At 41.2% G+C, this 13,139-nt stretch overlaps 1 protein-coding gene across 17 annotated transcripts in view; it reads left to right on the top strand.

The window, feature by feature from the left end:
* Positions 1 to 13,139, top strand: part of PCDH15 (protocadherin related 15) — a 1,242,339-nt gene that overhangs the window by 1,200,552 nt on the left and 28,648 nt on the right. For 16 of the 17 annotated variants that reach the window (XR_009252204.1, XR_009252205.1, XM_058696346.1 and 13 more), the window contains one exon: positions 7,659 to 7,835. The exons of the other annotated variant lie outside the window; for it this stretch is intronic. Coding sequence is in view for 14 of the 16 variants with exons in the window: in XM_058696346.1 (XP_058552329.1) it covers positions 7,659 to 7,835 (177 nt within the window). In the remaining 2 variants the exon portion in view is untranslated. The remainder of the gene's footprint in view (positions 1 to 7,658; positions 7,836 to 13,139) is intronic. 17 annotated transcript variants of the gene reach the window in all.

The raw sequence follows: 13,139 nt of genomic DNA, 5'->3' as shown, positions 1-13,139 counted from the left end.
TAGTGCAGCTGGACCTTAAAGGGGAATGTGCTTAATACTAGTTCTAACGTGCCAGCAATCGACTGAGGCTCCCTTGAGTGCAGGGAACTTTATTGGAAGCTGTGGGCAGGAACACAGGCTGGGGAATAGTCCGGAACACAGGCAGGTGCAGGAGCCTGGGAACAGGAAGTGGAGGAGTGAACAGGTGGGTACGCAGTTTCAGTCTGATGAGCAGGGAGCACCTCACGTGAGTGGGTCCCAGCCTTCTTAAACTCTTGTGTCTTTGACTCAAGGACCAAACTCCAGGGAGAAAATGGCCTGGCCTGGGTCACCTGCGGTCTCCTTTGGCCTGGGATGAGGCAGGACAGGACCAGTGATTAAAGTCAGCCGTGTCTGCAGGAGACAAGGCTAATTTCTCCTTTGAAATCAGGGTGTTTGGAGGGAGAGAATATGAATGCTTTGTAACCAAAACCCAACGAAGTCTACACGGGTCCTGTAGGTATGAACGCCTTTTTTTCAATGCCTTCTTTTCACGTATCTCAACGGACTAAACCCAGTTCTTGTGGAGTGGCTAGCACAGTCCCAGGCACGTAATTTTATCCACCAGGGAAATGAATGACAAAAGGGGGACAGTGGCTTCCATGTGCCAGAGTAGACGGCACATGGATGACAGTTCATTGCCAGCATGGGCGGCGGTAGGGGGCTAGATCAGCCTTGCTTGTTATTATTTGTGATTTTTAGCGGCAGAGACAAACATTAGAGCTTATTATTTTATAGTTCGTTTGGACCGTTTTTAAATTCTAATTAAGTAGTGCTGATGAGAATTCACACGTCTTAACTGACAGAAAAGCAGCTAATGCAATTGGAAATTTGGGGCCTCACGGCTGCTTCACAGCAGGCATCGGGGATCAAGGAAAGGGGATAATGAATAATCATTTGCTCCATGTACAGTTTGCTAAAAAGTCTTTACATCTCGCCTGCTTAGGCTGCTAATACACCCTCATTTTGTAAGACCACACAGGAACAGGAGAAGCGGTCTCCTTCAGCTGTCTACGATGTGTCTAATTAAAAGCAAATCTGGGTTTAGAAGAAAAAACTTGGTTTGTAAGGATTATTTGTTGGAAGGCAGGAGAGAGGAATTGACGTGCCAGGGAGAAGAACCATTGTAATGGGTAACTGTCTGACCAAGAGGTCCCATAGCTCTTGGGGATTAGGCAGAAAAAGCCTTTTTTTTTTTTTCCCCATAAGGAGTAGAGAGAATGAGAGGAGGGAAGGGGCCTTTAGGAGGCTTGTACACTGTCACAGTTTAAGGGTGGGTCAAAATTCAGAGACTTGAAAAAGGACACAAATTTAACCAATGTTTGGGTAACAAGAACTTCTCCTTTTCCTTCCTGTTCCCCTTTCCCTTCTTCTCCTTCTTCCTCTCCCTCTCCTCCTCCTCCTCCTCCTCCTCCTTGATCAGTGGGGACAAAACAGTCCAGCTAACCATGTATGAGACAAAGTATGGGAATTTGGAGGATCTGTGCCTGGCTTCCCCGTGGCTTAGAGAAGGATGATTCTTTGCAATAAGCAGTTTCCTGGAACACAACTGGCTGGCGGACTTCTTGCTCTTTTCTGGGAGCAAAGATCTTGGGTAAAATCCAGCACTGTTATGTGTAAAAGGGGGATACTGTCTGACCCCTAATCTTCTATTTTCAGGAACATAATTAGCCAACATGCTTTACTAGGTATTTCTTTGTTCTGTGTCCATGTGGTATTACTTCTTTAGAGGTCCCAAATAGCATGCACTTTATGGCAGGTATTAAACCACTCAGCAGTTATGACATTATAAAATATAAGTCCCATCCCCATCCTAATGTAAAGCAGAACCCTGGATTTATTTTTCTAAATTTAATATTAGATACATTTCTAAAACACTCCTTCTATAAAGCCAAGGGAGGGGGAGGAGGGCAGGTGAATGAAAATCAAGGAAGGAAATTAGAGCACTATTAGCGTAAAGCTTTATTTAAAAATGCCAGGCATGGAAGTGTCTCAAGGACCTTGGGGAGGGAGGACAGAATGTTCTATAGGACTTTAACAGTAGAGGATTGGCTAAGGTTCAGCTGGTTTTGAGAACAGAATTGCTCTTGGGGCAAGCAGCCAAGGTTTGAGTAGTCTGGGTGATTGAGAGGCGGGCGGGGAGCAGGTACCGACCCAATGCATACATCAGAGGTCCCCCTGCAGGGGGGAAATACTCAGCCCTTCTGGCTCTTTCACAGATATTGTACTCAATAAATACTTCCCTATTACTGTTTTTATTTTTGCAGCTTAATGCATTTTTCTCTACAATATACACCTGAGGTATCATCAGTTTCATCAGAGGTGGCTCAGTGTGTTGAGCCTCTGACTCTTGATTTCAGCTCAGGTCTAGGGTCATCGGATCAAGTCCTGTGTCAGAGAGATTCTCTCTCTGTCTCTCTGCTCCTCTCCCCAGTTCACACACACACACACACACACACACACACTCTCTCTCTCTCTCTCTCTCTCTCTCTCTCTCAAATAAAATTAAAACTGAGGTACCTTGGTGGCTCAGTCGGTTGAGCATCCGACTTCGGCTCAGGTTGTGATCTCATGGTCTGTGAGTTCAAGCCCTGCGTCGGGCTCTGTGCTGACAGCTCAGAGCCTGGAGCCTGCTTCAGATCCTGTGTCTCCCTATCTCTCTGTCCCTCCCCCACTCTCACTTTGTCTCACTCTGTCTCTCAAAAATAAGTTAATGTAAAAAGTAAAAAAAATTGTAAATAAAACAAAATCAAAAAACGTCATCAAATAGTACCCAGTGGTCATGCATACACCCCACTTTCATGAGACGTCAGCCAGCTTTAATGAAATACTGTATCACAGTGTGGTTATGCCACAGCCACCATGAAAACTTCTCCTCAGACACAAAGTACTGGACTTCATAAAGAAACAATTCAGAAAGTTCAAGGTAATTGAGAAGACACAGAGAAGGGATCTATGCTCTATGTTCAATACAAAAGGCAAGAGAAAGAAGGAGCCAGAACTCTGAGAAGATGTCGCCCTCTTTTGAGAGCCACCTGTGTGTAGGTACACGCTTGGAGGGAGATAAGGGAGCATCAGAAATTGGTCTCTGAGCTTCAGTATCTCCTTTGTGCTTTTCTTCAAACAATCATCTATAAAAGTTGGCCTGCTTCACAATGAACAACCACAAAAAGCCAACTCTTACCTGGGTCAACTAGATAATTACTATTTGTCCAGTTAAGCATTGCATGTATCGATCTATTTTAGAGGATTTATGCCTCTTGTACTTTTCATCAGGCATATTAATAGTATATATGTTAATACCTGATGATGTGAACCATTCATGACTAACATCAGAGATTACTCAGTCTTCTTTTCCTCCAAACTGTTGAGTAGCCTGAGCATTTGAGAAGTTCTTCATCCCCTTAAAGCCTTTCCTAACCTGTTTCCCTGATTCTACTCTTGGCTCCCACTGCAGCCTGTTGGTAACAAAGCCGCCAGTGTTCTCCTCTTAACCATAGTCACCCGTATGACGTCCGTGTTAAAACTCCAGCAGTGGGTTCACTGAGAACAAAATCCTCAAAAGTCCCTGTGTGACCTGCCCCAGCCCTCTCTGTTCCAGCCACACCACAGGTCTACATCTGGACTTTCCCCCTGGGCCATTAGCAACTTCCTCTTCCTGGGCCGTTAGCAACTTCCTCTTCCTGGGATGCTCCTGCTCACCAGGTCCACGTTGCTCGCTGTCTCCTCAGGGTCTGCTCACACATCAGTTTCTCAGGGACGTGCTTCCTGAACATTCCTGCCAATTTTATTATTCTATTATCTTGTCTATCTTGCTCAATTAGAATGTAAGTTCCGTGATGTCACAGACGTTGGTTTTGTTCATTGATGTACTCCAAAGCTCTAGAACAGTGCTCGGCCCATGGTGTACATTCAGTTAATATTTGCGTTCCATGAATTAATGAAAATAAATGGATGAGTGAATGAAAATTTCCCACTTACCACTTACCTAAGTTTTCCAAAAATTTATTAGACAACTGTGACTCTAACTTAATTTTCTGTTTTTTTAAACTCTGAAAAGAAAGACTTTATAAAGATATTTTAAAAGAATTTGGGGAAGAGGAGCTAGGGAGCTAAAAAAGTTTTTTTTTTTTTTTAAATGACTGTATTGTTTTATTATGCCCATTACAAGAAATTCAAGCAACATATTACAAAGACGAAAGTTTTCATGGACTTTTTATGGCAAACTCAAAATCATACCATTGGGACCTAAGCATTATTAATATTATTTAAATATCAATGCAGACATCTCCCTTGATATAGGGAGATATCCTTGACACAGAGTTTACAGATTAACAATGTTGTAGACCTCTCTGTGTCACTGTGTACAAGTGCGTGTCTGTATACTGGTAGTGTGCAAATACTTTAAGCTGATAGGCTGGAGACACATGCTTGGTTGTAATGAGTTTACATGTAGTAAACTCTCATGATATTTGATTCCAAAATGTATGTATGAATTGCCTTGACATATTAATAATTTAAGCCAAAACATAAACATAAAGGCAATTTAAACGTTGGTATAAATTTATATGAGTCAGTTCACAGTGACTAAAGAGCTATATTTAAAAAATCATGAAGTCAACAAAGCTTTAGGAAATAACCACATACCTAGGCACATCTGAAGATCAAAGGGCTGAAGAACTATTCATTGTTATAATTTATGTATATATGTAATGTAATATATGTTCGTATGTAGTTAGCAGAAATGCTTAGGTATGTGGACATAGACAACAAGTGGAGGGACAGATTTTTACAAAATGTATTGTTTAAAATTTGTTAAATTTCATTTAATGTACATTTATCAGAAAAAGGTACGGAAGAAACTGAAGTGTGGACACCTTTTTCTTTACATGAGAGACTTCATTCCAAAAGGTCTCTAAAGTTGTAAGAGAATAATGTTCAGGGAGAAGAAGTTGTTGTAAGTCTTAAAACACATAATTCATTTTTAGGTTTCCTTGATGTATGATTCCCTGATAAGATAAAGGAATTAGTACAGATAATTTCATTCCACATTAATATTTCATTCCACAGTTTTAGTACTCACATACGACTCTGCAACATTCCCCAGAAATATAGAAAAAGGCACAAGTTCAATAGCCACATTTCTTCATTGTACAAAAACACAGTTTATGCATATACAAATGATTTCCTTGGAACATGTTTAGTCAATGTGTGAATGCACTAGAGCAGTTATAAGTCATTAAAGTGAAGTATCGGGACTGATAGCCATCTTCTGCAATACATTTCACAATGTACTCATGTTTGTTTTTTAATCGGTGAACTAATATTGCTAGCGAAAAATCGCTAATCATTCCATAAATTTGTTAAATGTCTCGAACGAATTAGGGGCAGGGAAGAAGCTTATTAATGCAAACCTTTAAGCCAAATTAATACTAAGCAGCATCATAGTTTCTGGAACAGTGACTAAGTGCTCCAAATCGTGCCGCGATTTGACTACAAGCGTTAGTGCATTTACTGCACACAACCACCCCATGTGGCAGATTTCCTCATTTTGTGATTCCCCTGTGATGGCTTCCTGTGGGCCAAGGTTTTGCAGTTCATAAGTAAAGGAGCTGGAAACTGAATCCAAACGTCCGTGCTCTTTGCCACTGTGCCATTACCAATCCGTACCTGTATCAGCTGTCAAGAGTGTAAGTGGGTGCACTCCAAAGCCTTTCTTTTTTGTTGTTGGTTTTTCTTTTGCTTTGTTTGTTTGTTTGTTTTTTGTTTTGTTTCTGTTTTTGTTACGGGAGCGTAAGTCTCTAAGGAAAAGAATCCTAAGACACAGTCTGAACACTGTTCCACATCTGTGTCCTCGTGCAGACACCCTCCTCAGGTTGTGGGGAGAATGCATTCTTCTCTTTATTCTTCAGCAAAGATCTCATCAGAAAAGATACTGGAAGGCAGCCAGACCAGTGGGTGTGAGCTGGCAGAAAAGGAAGAGAATGAATCGGACTTTTAATGAGAGACTCCGCCTACGCGGGTCCGTACACATTGGGAAGCAAACCAACAAAGCGTTTTGCTGTGTTTCCTGGTGCACACACCGCACACCTGTGCTCCCCGGCACAGCCTTTGGCCTGGGTTCAGCATCAGTGCTTGTTATTTTGACAAGGGCACACCCAGCACGTACCCGACCCTTAAGGCAACTTTTTTTTTTTATTTCTTTAATTTTTTTTTTCACTCTCTTAAATTTAAATTCAAGTTAGTTAACATATAGTATAGTCTCAGCTTGAGGAGTTGAACCCAGTGATTCTTCTCTTACATGATACTCAGCACTCATCCCAACAAGTGCCCTCCTTAGTACCCATCACCCATTTAGCCCATTCCCCACCCAACCCCCCTCTATCAACCCTCAGTTCGTTCTCTGTGTTTAAGAGTCTCTTACGGGGGCACCTGGGTGGCTCAATTGGTTGAGCCTCCGACTTCGGCTCAGGTTATGATCTCATGGTTCATGAGTTCGAGCCTCACATGGGACTTTGTGCTGACAGGTCAGAGCCTGGAGCCTGCTTCAGATTCTGTGTCTCCCTCTCTCTCTGCCCCTCCCCTGCTCATGTTCGCTCACTCACTCTCTCTCAAAAATAAACGAACGCTAAAAAAAATTTTGAGAGTCTCTTAATGGTTTGCCTCCCTCTCTGATTTTATATTATTTTTCCTTCCCTTCCCTTCCCTTATGTTCATGTGTTGGAAAGGGCCTCACAACGTGGACTCCAAACAGAGCTTTGAATCTATAGGTAAATTCAAAAACATTTGCCGTGTGTAGTTATTAAGATCAATTCATTTGCATTTGAATGCCTATAAATATTTAATAAGATACATTCTGATGTTAATCTCAAGAATTAACAATATAAAGTTTTTAATAAGGAAAAGATATTAAGGAAATTACCATTTGTGGCAATACAGACTTGTACTTCCGATTAAAATGAAATTGTGCAAATTGTATTTTCCAGAAAATTACCTACAGGTTAACATTATTTCTGTCTTTTCTATTGAATGTTACTGAGTCCATACCAAATGATAGATCTTTCTGCTGTTTGTATTCACCTAAGTAGCTTCTGAGCCTGGCATGCATTTTTTTTTTTTTTTCTAACCTGATAAACCTCCCATAGCAAAGCATCTATACGTTCTTCCACTGCTGCAAGGTTCTAAGAGTCGTGATGCCCTGGAGGAAACAGATAGCCTGGTCTGGGACCCTGGTATACAGCTATGCACCTTGGGTCACAGAATCTGGTGGAAGGTATAATTTATAACACCAACTACGTGAACTCAAGAGTTCTAACCACCCCACCGCCCCCTCCAGCTCCTATAAAGCACAGACAGCTTGACTTGTACATCATAGTGGGCAATTCCCATGAGACCTGTAAAGCTCAAATGGTATCGTAAATTCAAAGAGTCTAGAATTCAACGGGACATGGTCGATGACCTTTCTGCCTTATTCAGCTTCTAGCATCATGGGGACTTAAATGCTGACAAAATATACAGAATTTTTTTTCAAGCGTTCACATTCAGTAAACATTAGCAAAAACCAGGCTGTCATCATTTTTCACTTTCTAAATGTCATTTCAAGTTGAGAGTGAATGCCATGTTTGTACTTTGATGTATAGGATTTTGGATCGGTATGTTCAGGAGCAAATTCCTGGTGCCAAAGTGGTGGTGGAGTCCATCGGTGCTCGCAGGCATGGGGATGCCTTTTCGCTAGAAGATTACACCAAATGTGACCTGACTGTCTATGCAATCGACCCCCAAACCAACAGAGCCATCGACAGAAATGAGCTTTTTAAGTAAGTCCTTTTGTTGTCTGTAACAGCTCTCCGTTGGCAATATCAAAGGCCGTAAGTATTTAACGTTTAAAACCCACTAAATTGTTATTGCAAGTGAAGGGTAAGCAGAAAATCAGAGACGATACCTAGGGTATGCATGCCGAGATGTTTTGAGGCCCAGGTGTGGGGCAGCGACTTTGGAGAAGGTCGGAAGGTCCATTGTGCTTATAACCAAGGTGCAGTTCATCAGATGGTCTCAGAGGAGCTCCTCCATTGCTGCCAAGCCCAGCGGTCAAAGGGGGAGTGCACAGATTCCTTCTTCCAGTGGCAGTGTGCCCATGACAATGTCACTAGGCATGAAGTTTAAGAATAAATATAGCTGTCCTCAAGGTCTTATTGACTCAGCAAAAATTACTATTTTTTTTTCCCTTGACCCCTTCCACCTCAGTCCATACTTCCCATCTATTTATTTATTTCATCCTGGTGAATGTGAATTTTGAGGTCTGAATCCTAAAAACAAAGAAAATGCAGAATTTTAAACAAAACGCTGCTACGTGTTGTCCCTTGGAAATGATTTTAGGACAGCTTACCGCTTTGTTGTTTTGTTGTTCTATTGGTTTCAGCTTTGCTCTAGTGACACCTAGCGCCCAACAGATTCTTGGAATGTAATTCTTATTTAAAGTAAGACACATTTTTCGTTAAACAATATATATATTGATAACCATACGTACATACGCTAAATATTTATTGGTATCTGTGCATATGTGTACCCAAATACATAATTCCAAAACTTAGTTTGCCTGCGTATACTAAGAGCAACAAATAAATTTAGGCGTATACTAATTTACACGTACATATATCTCTATGTGGCTGCACTTATGTATTTAGCAAATATCTATCTACCCGTTTATTAAAACCCATCCATTCTGAATTTAGTCTTACTTCAAATCTGTTCTTCAACAAAATTTCACTGCTGCTATTTTAGAAATAATGACATAGTGATTTGTATCAACTTAATTTTTAAATTTTTTTTTCTTTTTTTTTTTTTTTTTTTTTCAACGTTTTTTTTTAATTTATTTTTGGGACAGAGAGAGACAGAGCATGAACGGGGGAGGGGCAGAGAGAGAGGGAGACACAGAATCGGAAACAGGCTCCAGGCTCCGAGCCATCAGCCCAGAGCCTGACGCGGGGCTCGAACTCACGGACCGCGAGATCGTGACCTGGCTGAAGTGGGACGCTTAACCGACTGCGCCACCCAGGCGCCCCGAGTATCAACTTAATTTTTAAAAGAGCCGTGGTTATTAAGTATGTTATTCATCAGTTTATATTTAAATTTTTTTTCAACGTTTTTTATTTATTTTTTGGGACAGAGAGAGACAGAGCATGAACGGGGGAGGGGCAGAGAGAGAGGGAGACACGGAATCGGAAACAGGCTCCAGGCTCCGAGCCATCAGCCCAGAGCCTGACGCGGGGCTCGAACTCACGGACCGTGAGATCGTGACCTGGCTGAAGTCGGACGCTTAACCGACTGCGCCACCCAGGCACCCCGTCATCAGTTTATATTTAATAGATAGATATTTGGGCCGTATGCAAGATAGCATGTTAATCACAGTGGAGAATAGGGATGACTAAAGCAGTGGCTTCTTCTCAAGTTCTAGAATCAACATCCGAATGAAGTACCATTTAGATCCGCCAAGCCAGTTTTTGCATATTTCATTAATTTTAATTAATTTTAAAATTTATTTAGAAATATGCTTTAAAGTTACATATATTCTATCAATTGCCATTATTAACACTTACTTAAATCCACCTGTGCTGTGTTTTTATATACATTGGTTTAAATTTTAAATATGATGACAGATTGTTTGAATTTAGGGTGTTTTTCCTAACTATAAAAACATTTGTATTCTTTAGGCAGTTAGCCCAGCGTTAATAAAGAGTAAAGTAAATGATCCTGATCATTTGAATTGCACATGTAAACATTTTAGAGGTAAACAGTTTGGAAACTGAAGCCAATTGGGTTTCAACTGAAACAAGTTTTCCCAAACCTAGATTATATTGTAAAGAGTAAAGATAGAAACTCAACTGAATAACAATTATAACTGGAAGGAAGGGGAGAATAGAGAATAACTATAAATCAAAATTTGTATATTAAACAGAGAACTGAACAGCCAGGAAGTATTAAAATTTTCCCTTAGCAATAAATAAACTTAACAAAAGGTGGGGGGTGGTGGCACCTGCGTGCCTCAGTTGGTTAAGCTGCTGATTTCAGCTCAGGCCATGATCTCATGGTTTCTGAGTTTGAGCCCCACATCAGGCTCTGTGATGATGGTGTGGAGCCTCCTGGGGATTCTCTCTCCTTCTCCACCTCCCCTACTCGCTCGCTCGCTCTCTCAAAATAAAAAATAAAATAAATAAAATAAAATAAAATAAAACAAAATAAAATAAAATTTTAGCAGCTTGAGCTGGGACACTATAATAAGTTGAATATGTTATTAATTATTATTAATATAATAACCTAAACCCTACAGTTGTTCCTTGAAATATTTTATAGTGAAATTATATAGATGTAGTCCATAATCCAAGGCTCATAATGCACTGATATTATCCTCTATCCTGTAGTTACAAAAGCTATTGAAAATTTAGTTTTTAACATTGAAAAAATATACTAGAACGTTAAGATTATTGCCTGATGCCCAGTCCAATGGAAAAAGGATTATTATTTCAACTTTCCCTTACCCAAAAATCTAAGCTTCTGAAGATGTTGGAATTCTCAGGCGAAGAATCAGAAATAAATAAATATATAAATATATAAATAAGGTATTTCCTCCAAGGAGTCCACTTTGATTTTTAAAAATTGATATAACTAGGGATCCCTGGGGGGCTCAGTTGGTTAAGCATCCAATTCTTTTTTTTTTTTTTTTTTTTAATTTTTTTTTCAACGTTTTTTATTTATTTTTAGGACAGAGAGAGACAGAGCATGAACGGGGGAGGGGCAGAGAGAGAGGGAGACGCAGAATCGGAAACATGCTCCAGGCTCCGAGCCATCAGCCCAGAGCCTGACGCGGGGCTCGAACTCACAGACCGCGAGATCGTGACCTGGCTGAAGTCGGACGCTTAACCGACTGCGCCACCCAGGCGCCCCAAGCATCCAATTCTTGATTTCAGCTCAGGGCATGATCTCAGGGTTCTTGGGTTTGAGACCCACCTCTGGCTCTGCACTGACAGTGTGGAGCCTGCTTGGGATCCTCTATCTTTCTCTCTCTCTCTCTCTCTCTCTGTCTCTCTGTCTCTGTCTCTGTCTCTCTCTCCCTCTCCCCCCCTCCTCCTTCTCTCTCTCAAATAAATAAAACAAAAAATGAAAGAAAATTGATTAGCTATCTCACAACTTTTTTTAAAAGCTTATAAATATATAGGGGAGACTGGAATCCCCATAACGACATGCTAATTATTTTGTTTTATAAGGTTATGAGTATTTAGATTTTTTTTTTATTTTTGGTTATCTGAATTATTTAGATTTTTTCAGTAAATACATATTATTTTTATCCTGCTTTTATTCATCTTGTGGTTCTCTGAACTTCTTGTATCTGCTTTTTTTTAATGTAGTTTCTATTTCTGGAATATCCTTAGATATCTTTTCACATATTTCTTACAGCCCATTCTCTATCCTCATTCCAGGATTCCAATTAAAATTCATTTTTTCTCTGAGTTTTTGGATGCTCTGTTCTTGTTCTTCCTCTCCTCTCTCTCTCCGTCTTTCCTGTTTGTGTTTTACTTTGGATAATTGCTGCTGCCTTGTTTTCAAGTTCACCGATTCATCTGTGTTAGCCTGCTGATGTGCTCATTAAAGGAATTCTTCATCTTTATATCCTTGTTTTCTTTCAAGTCTTCCATTTCCATTTGGTTCTTTGTTTACAGTTTCTACCACTTTATGGAACTTCCTATCACTTCAAGCATGTTTTTTCACTTTCCAATGGATTCTGTAAAGCACTAAGCAAGGCTGTACCAAAGTCTGTCTGATGTCCCAGCATCTGGGTTGTCTCTCGTCTGGCTCCATGGCTTCATCTTCAGCAGACCCCGTGAACCTGTGCCGCCGGGGGCTTCTCTGCATTCTCTTAACCCTCCCAACCCGACAGACTGCCCTTGCTCACGGCCTGGTCCCACTCTCACGGTGGAGATGTGGCCACATGGCCCGGGGCTCTGGGTTCTCCTTGTCCAGCCTGCGTGCCCGGGACGTGGGCTGGGCTCTCTCGGCTCTTCTCTTCCCCCTCCCCGTGGCAGCCACATACTGTGCCATATTTGTGGTGTGTCTTGGGGACAGGGGAGTTCCCTGCCTCTCCCAACCAGTAGGCGACCTCTCTGTGCCCAAGAGAGCTCCTGTTCCTCACTGTGGGAGATGGTATTTTTGCTTATACCTCTTCCTCAGAAGTAGCGGTCCTTAGCTTGAGCCCTAGGGATTGGAATACTTCCTCCCCTCTTTCTGGGCTTAAGGCTCTTGCTTTGCATGAGATAGGGGTCTGGAGAACTGTGCGTATCCAGCCTTAGCCGACTGCTTCCTCTGTCCCCGCACAGGAAGGGGATCTCTCTCCTGTCTCCAGCCTTGTCCCCAGTTTATCTGACAGAGGTCCTTGGAAATAGTCTGCAAGTGAGTTCAAGGTAGGCCCCGCTTGTGTTCAAGGGTCTCTAGCCTTACATGTTGGTACGTACATTGCTTCAAAAAATTCATTAAAATTTTAGCCCATTTATTTGATTTGCTCTTTTGGCAGCTTCCTTTTCCATGTTCTGCAAAGGGTGAAATAATCGTCTCATCTCCCTGTGAAGGAAATTGTCACTTTTTGGAATTTGTTATGGTTTTAGTATCACCTGGCTTTTTGTCATGAGGGTGGGAGTCACATTCTCTTACAGCTTTTGGCATCCTTGGCAGAAACAGGCCATATTATTTTAAAATAGAACTTAATTAAATATTTGTTTATAAAAGCAAATACAATTTTAGCTCATGCCCCTTTTTATACAGCCAGCCTCTTTTAACATTAGTCTGCCCAGATGGTAAATGAGAAATGCAGAAGAAGGTAGAAAAACCCTGAATACTCTACAAACTGAATTTAAAATATAGTGTATAGGGGCACTTGGGTGGCAGTTGGTTGAGTGTCTGACTCTTGCTTGGTTTGAGCTCAGGTCATGATCTCACAGTTTATGAATTTGAGCCCCACATTGGGCTCTGTGCTGACACTGCAGAGCCTGCTTGGAATTCTCTCTCTCCTTCTCTCTTTGTCTGCCCCTTCCCCACTCACACACACTCTCTTTCTCTTTCAAAATAAATAAATA

The sequence above is a fragment of the Neofelis nebulosa genome, chromosome 13 (genome assembly GCF_028018385.1).
Source record: "Neofelis nebulosa isolate mNeoNeb1 chromosome 13, mNeoNeb1.pri, whole genome shotgun sequence".
NCBI classification, from domain to species: domain Eukaryota; kingdom Metazoa; phylum Chordata; class Mammalia; order Carnivora; family Felidae; genus Neofelis; species Neofelis nebulosa.
This window is presented reverse-complemented; position numbering and strand designations above follow the sequence as displayed.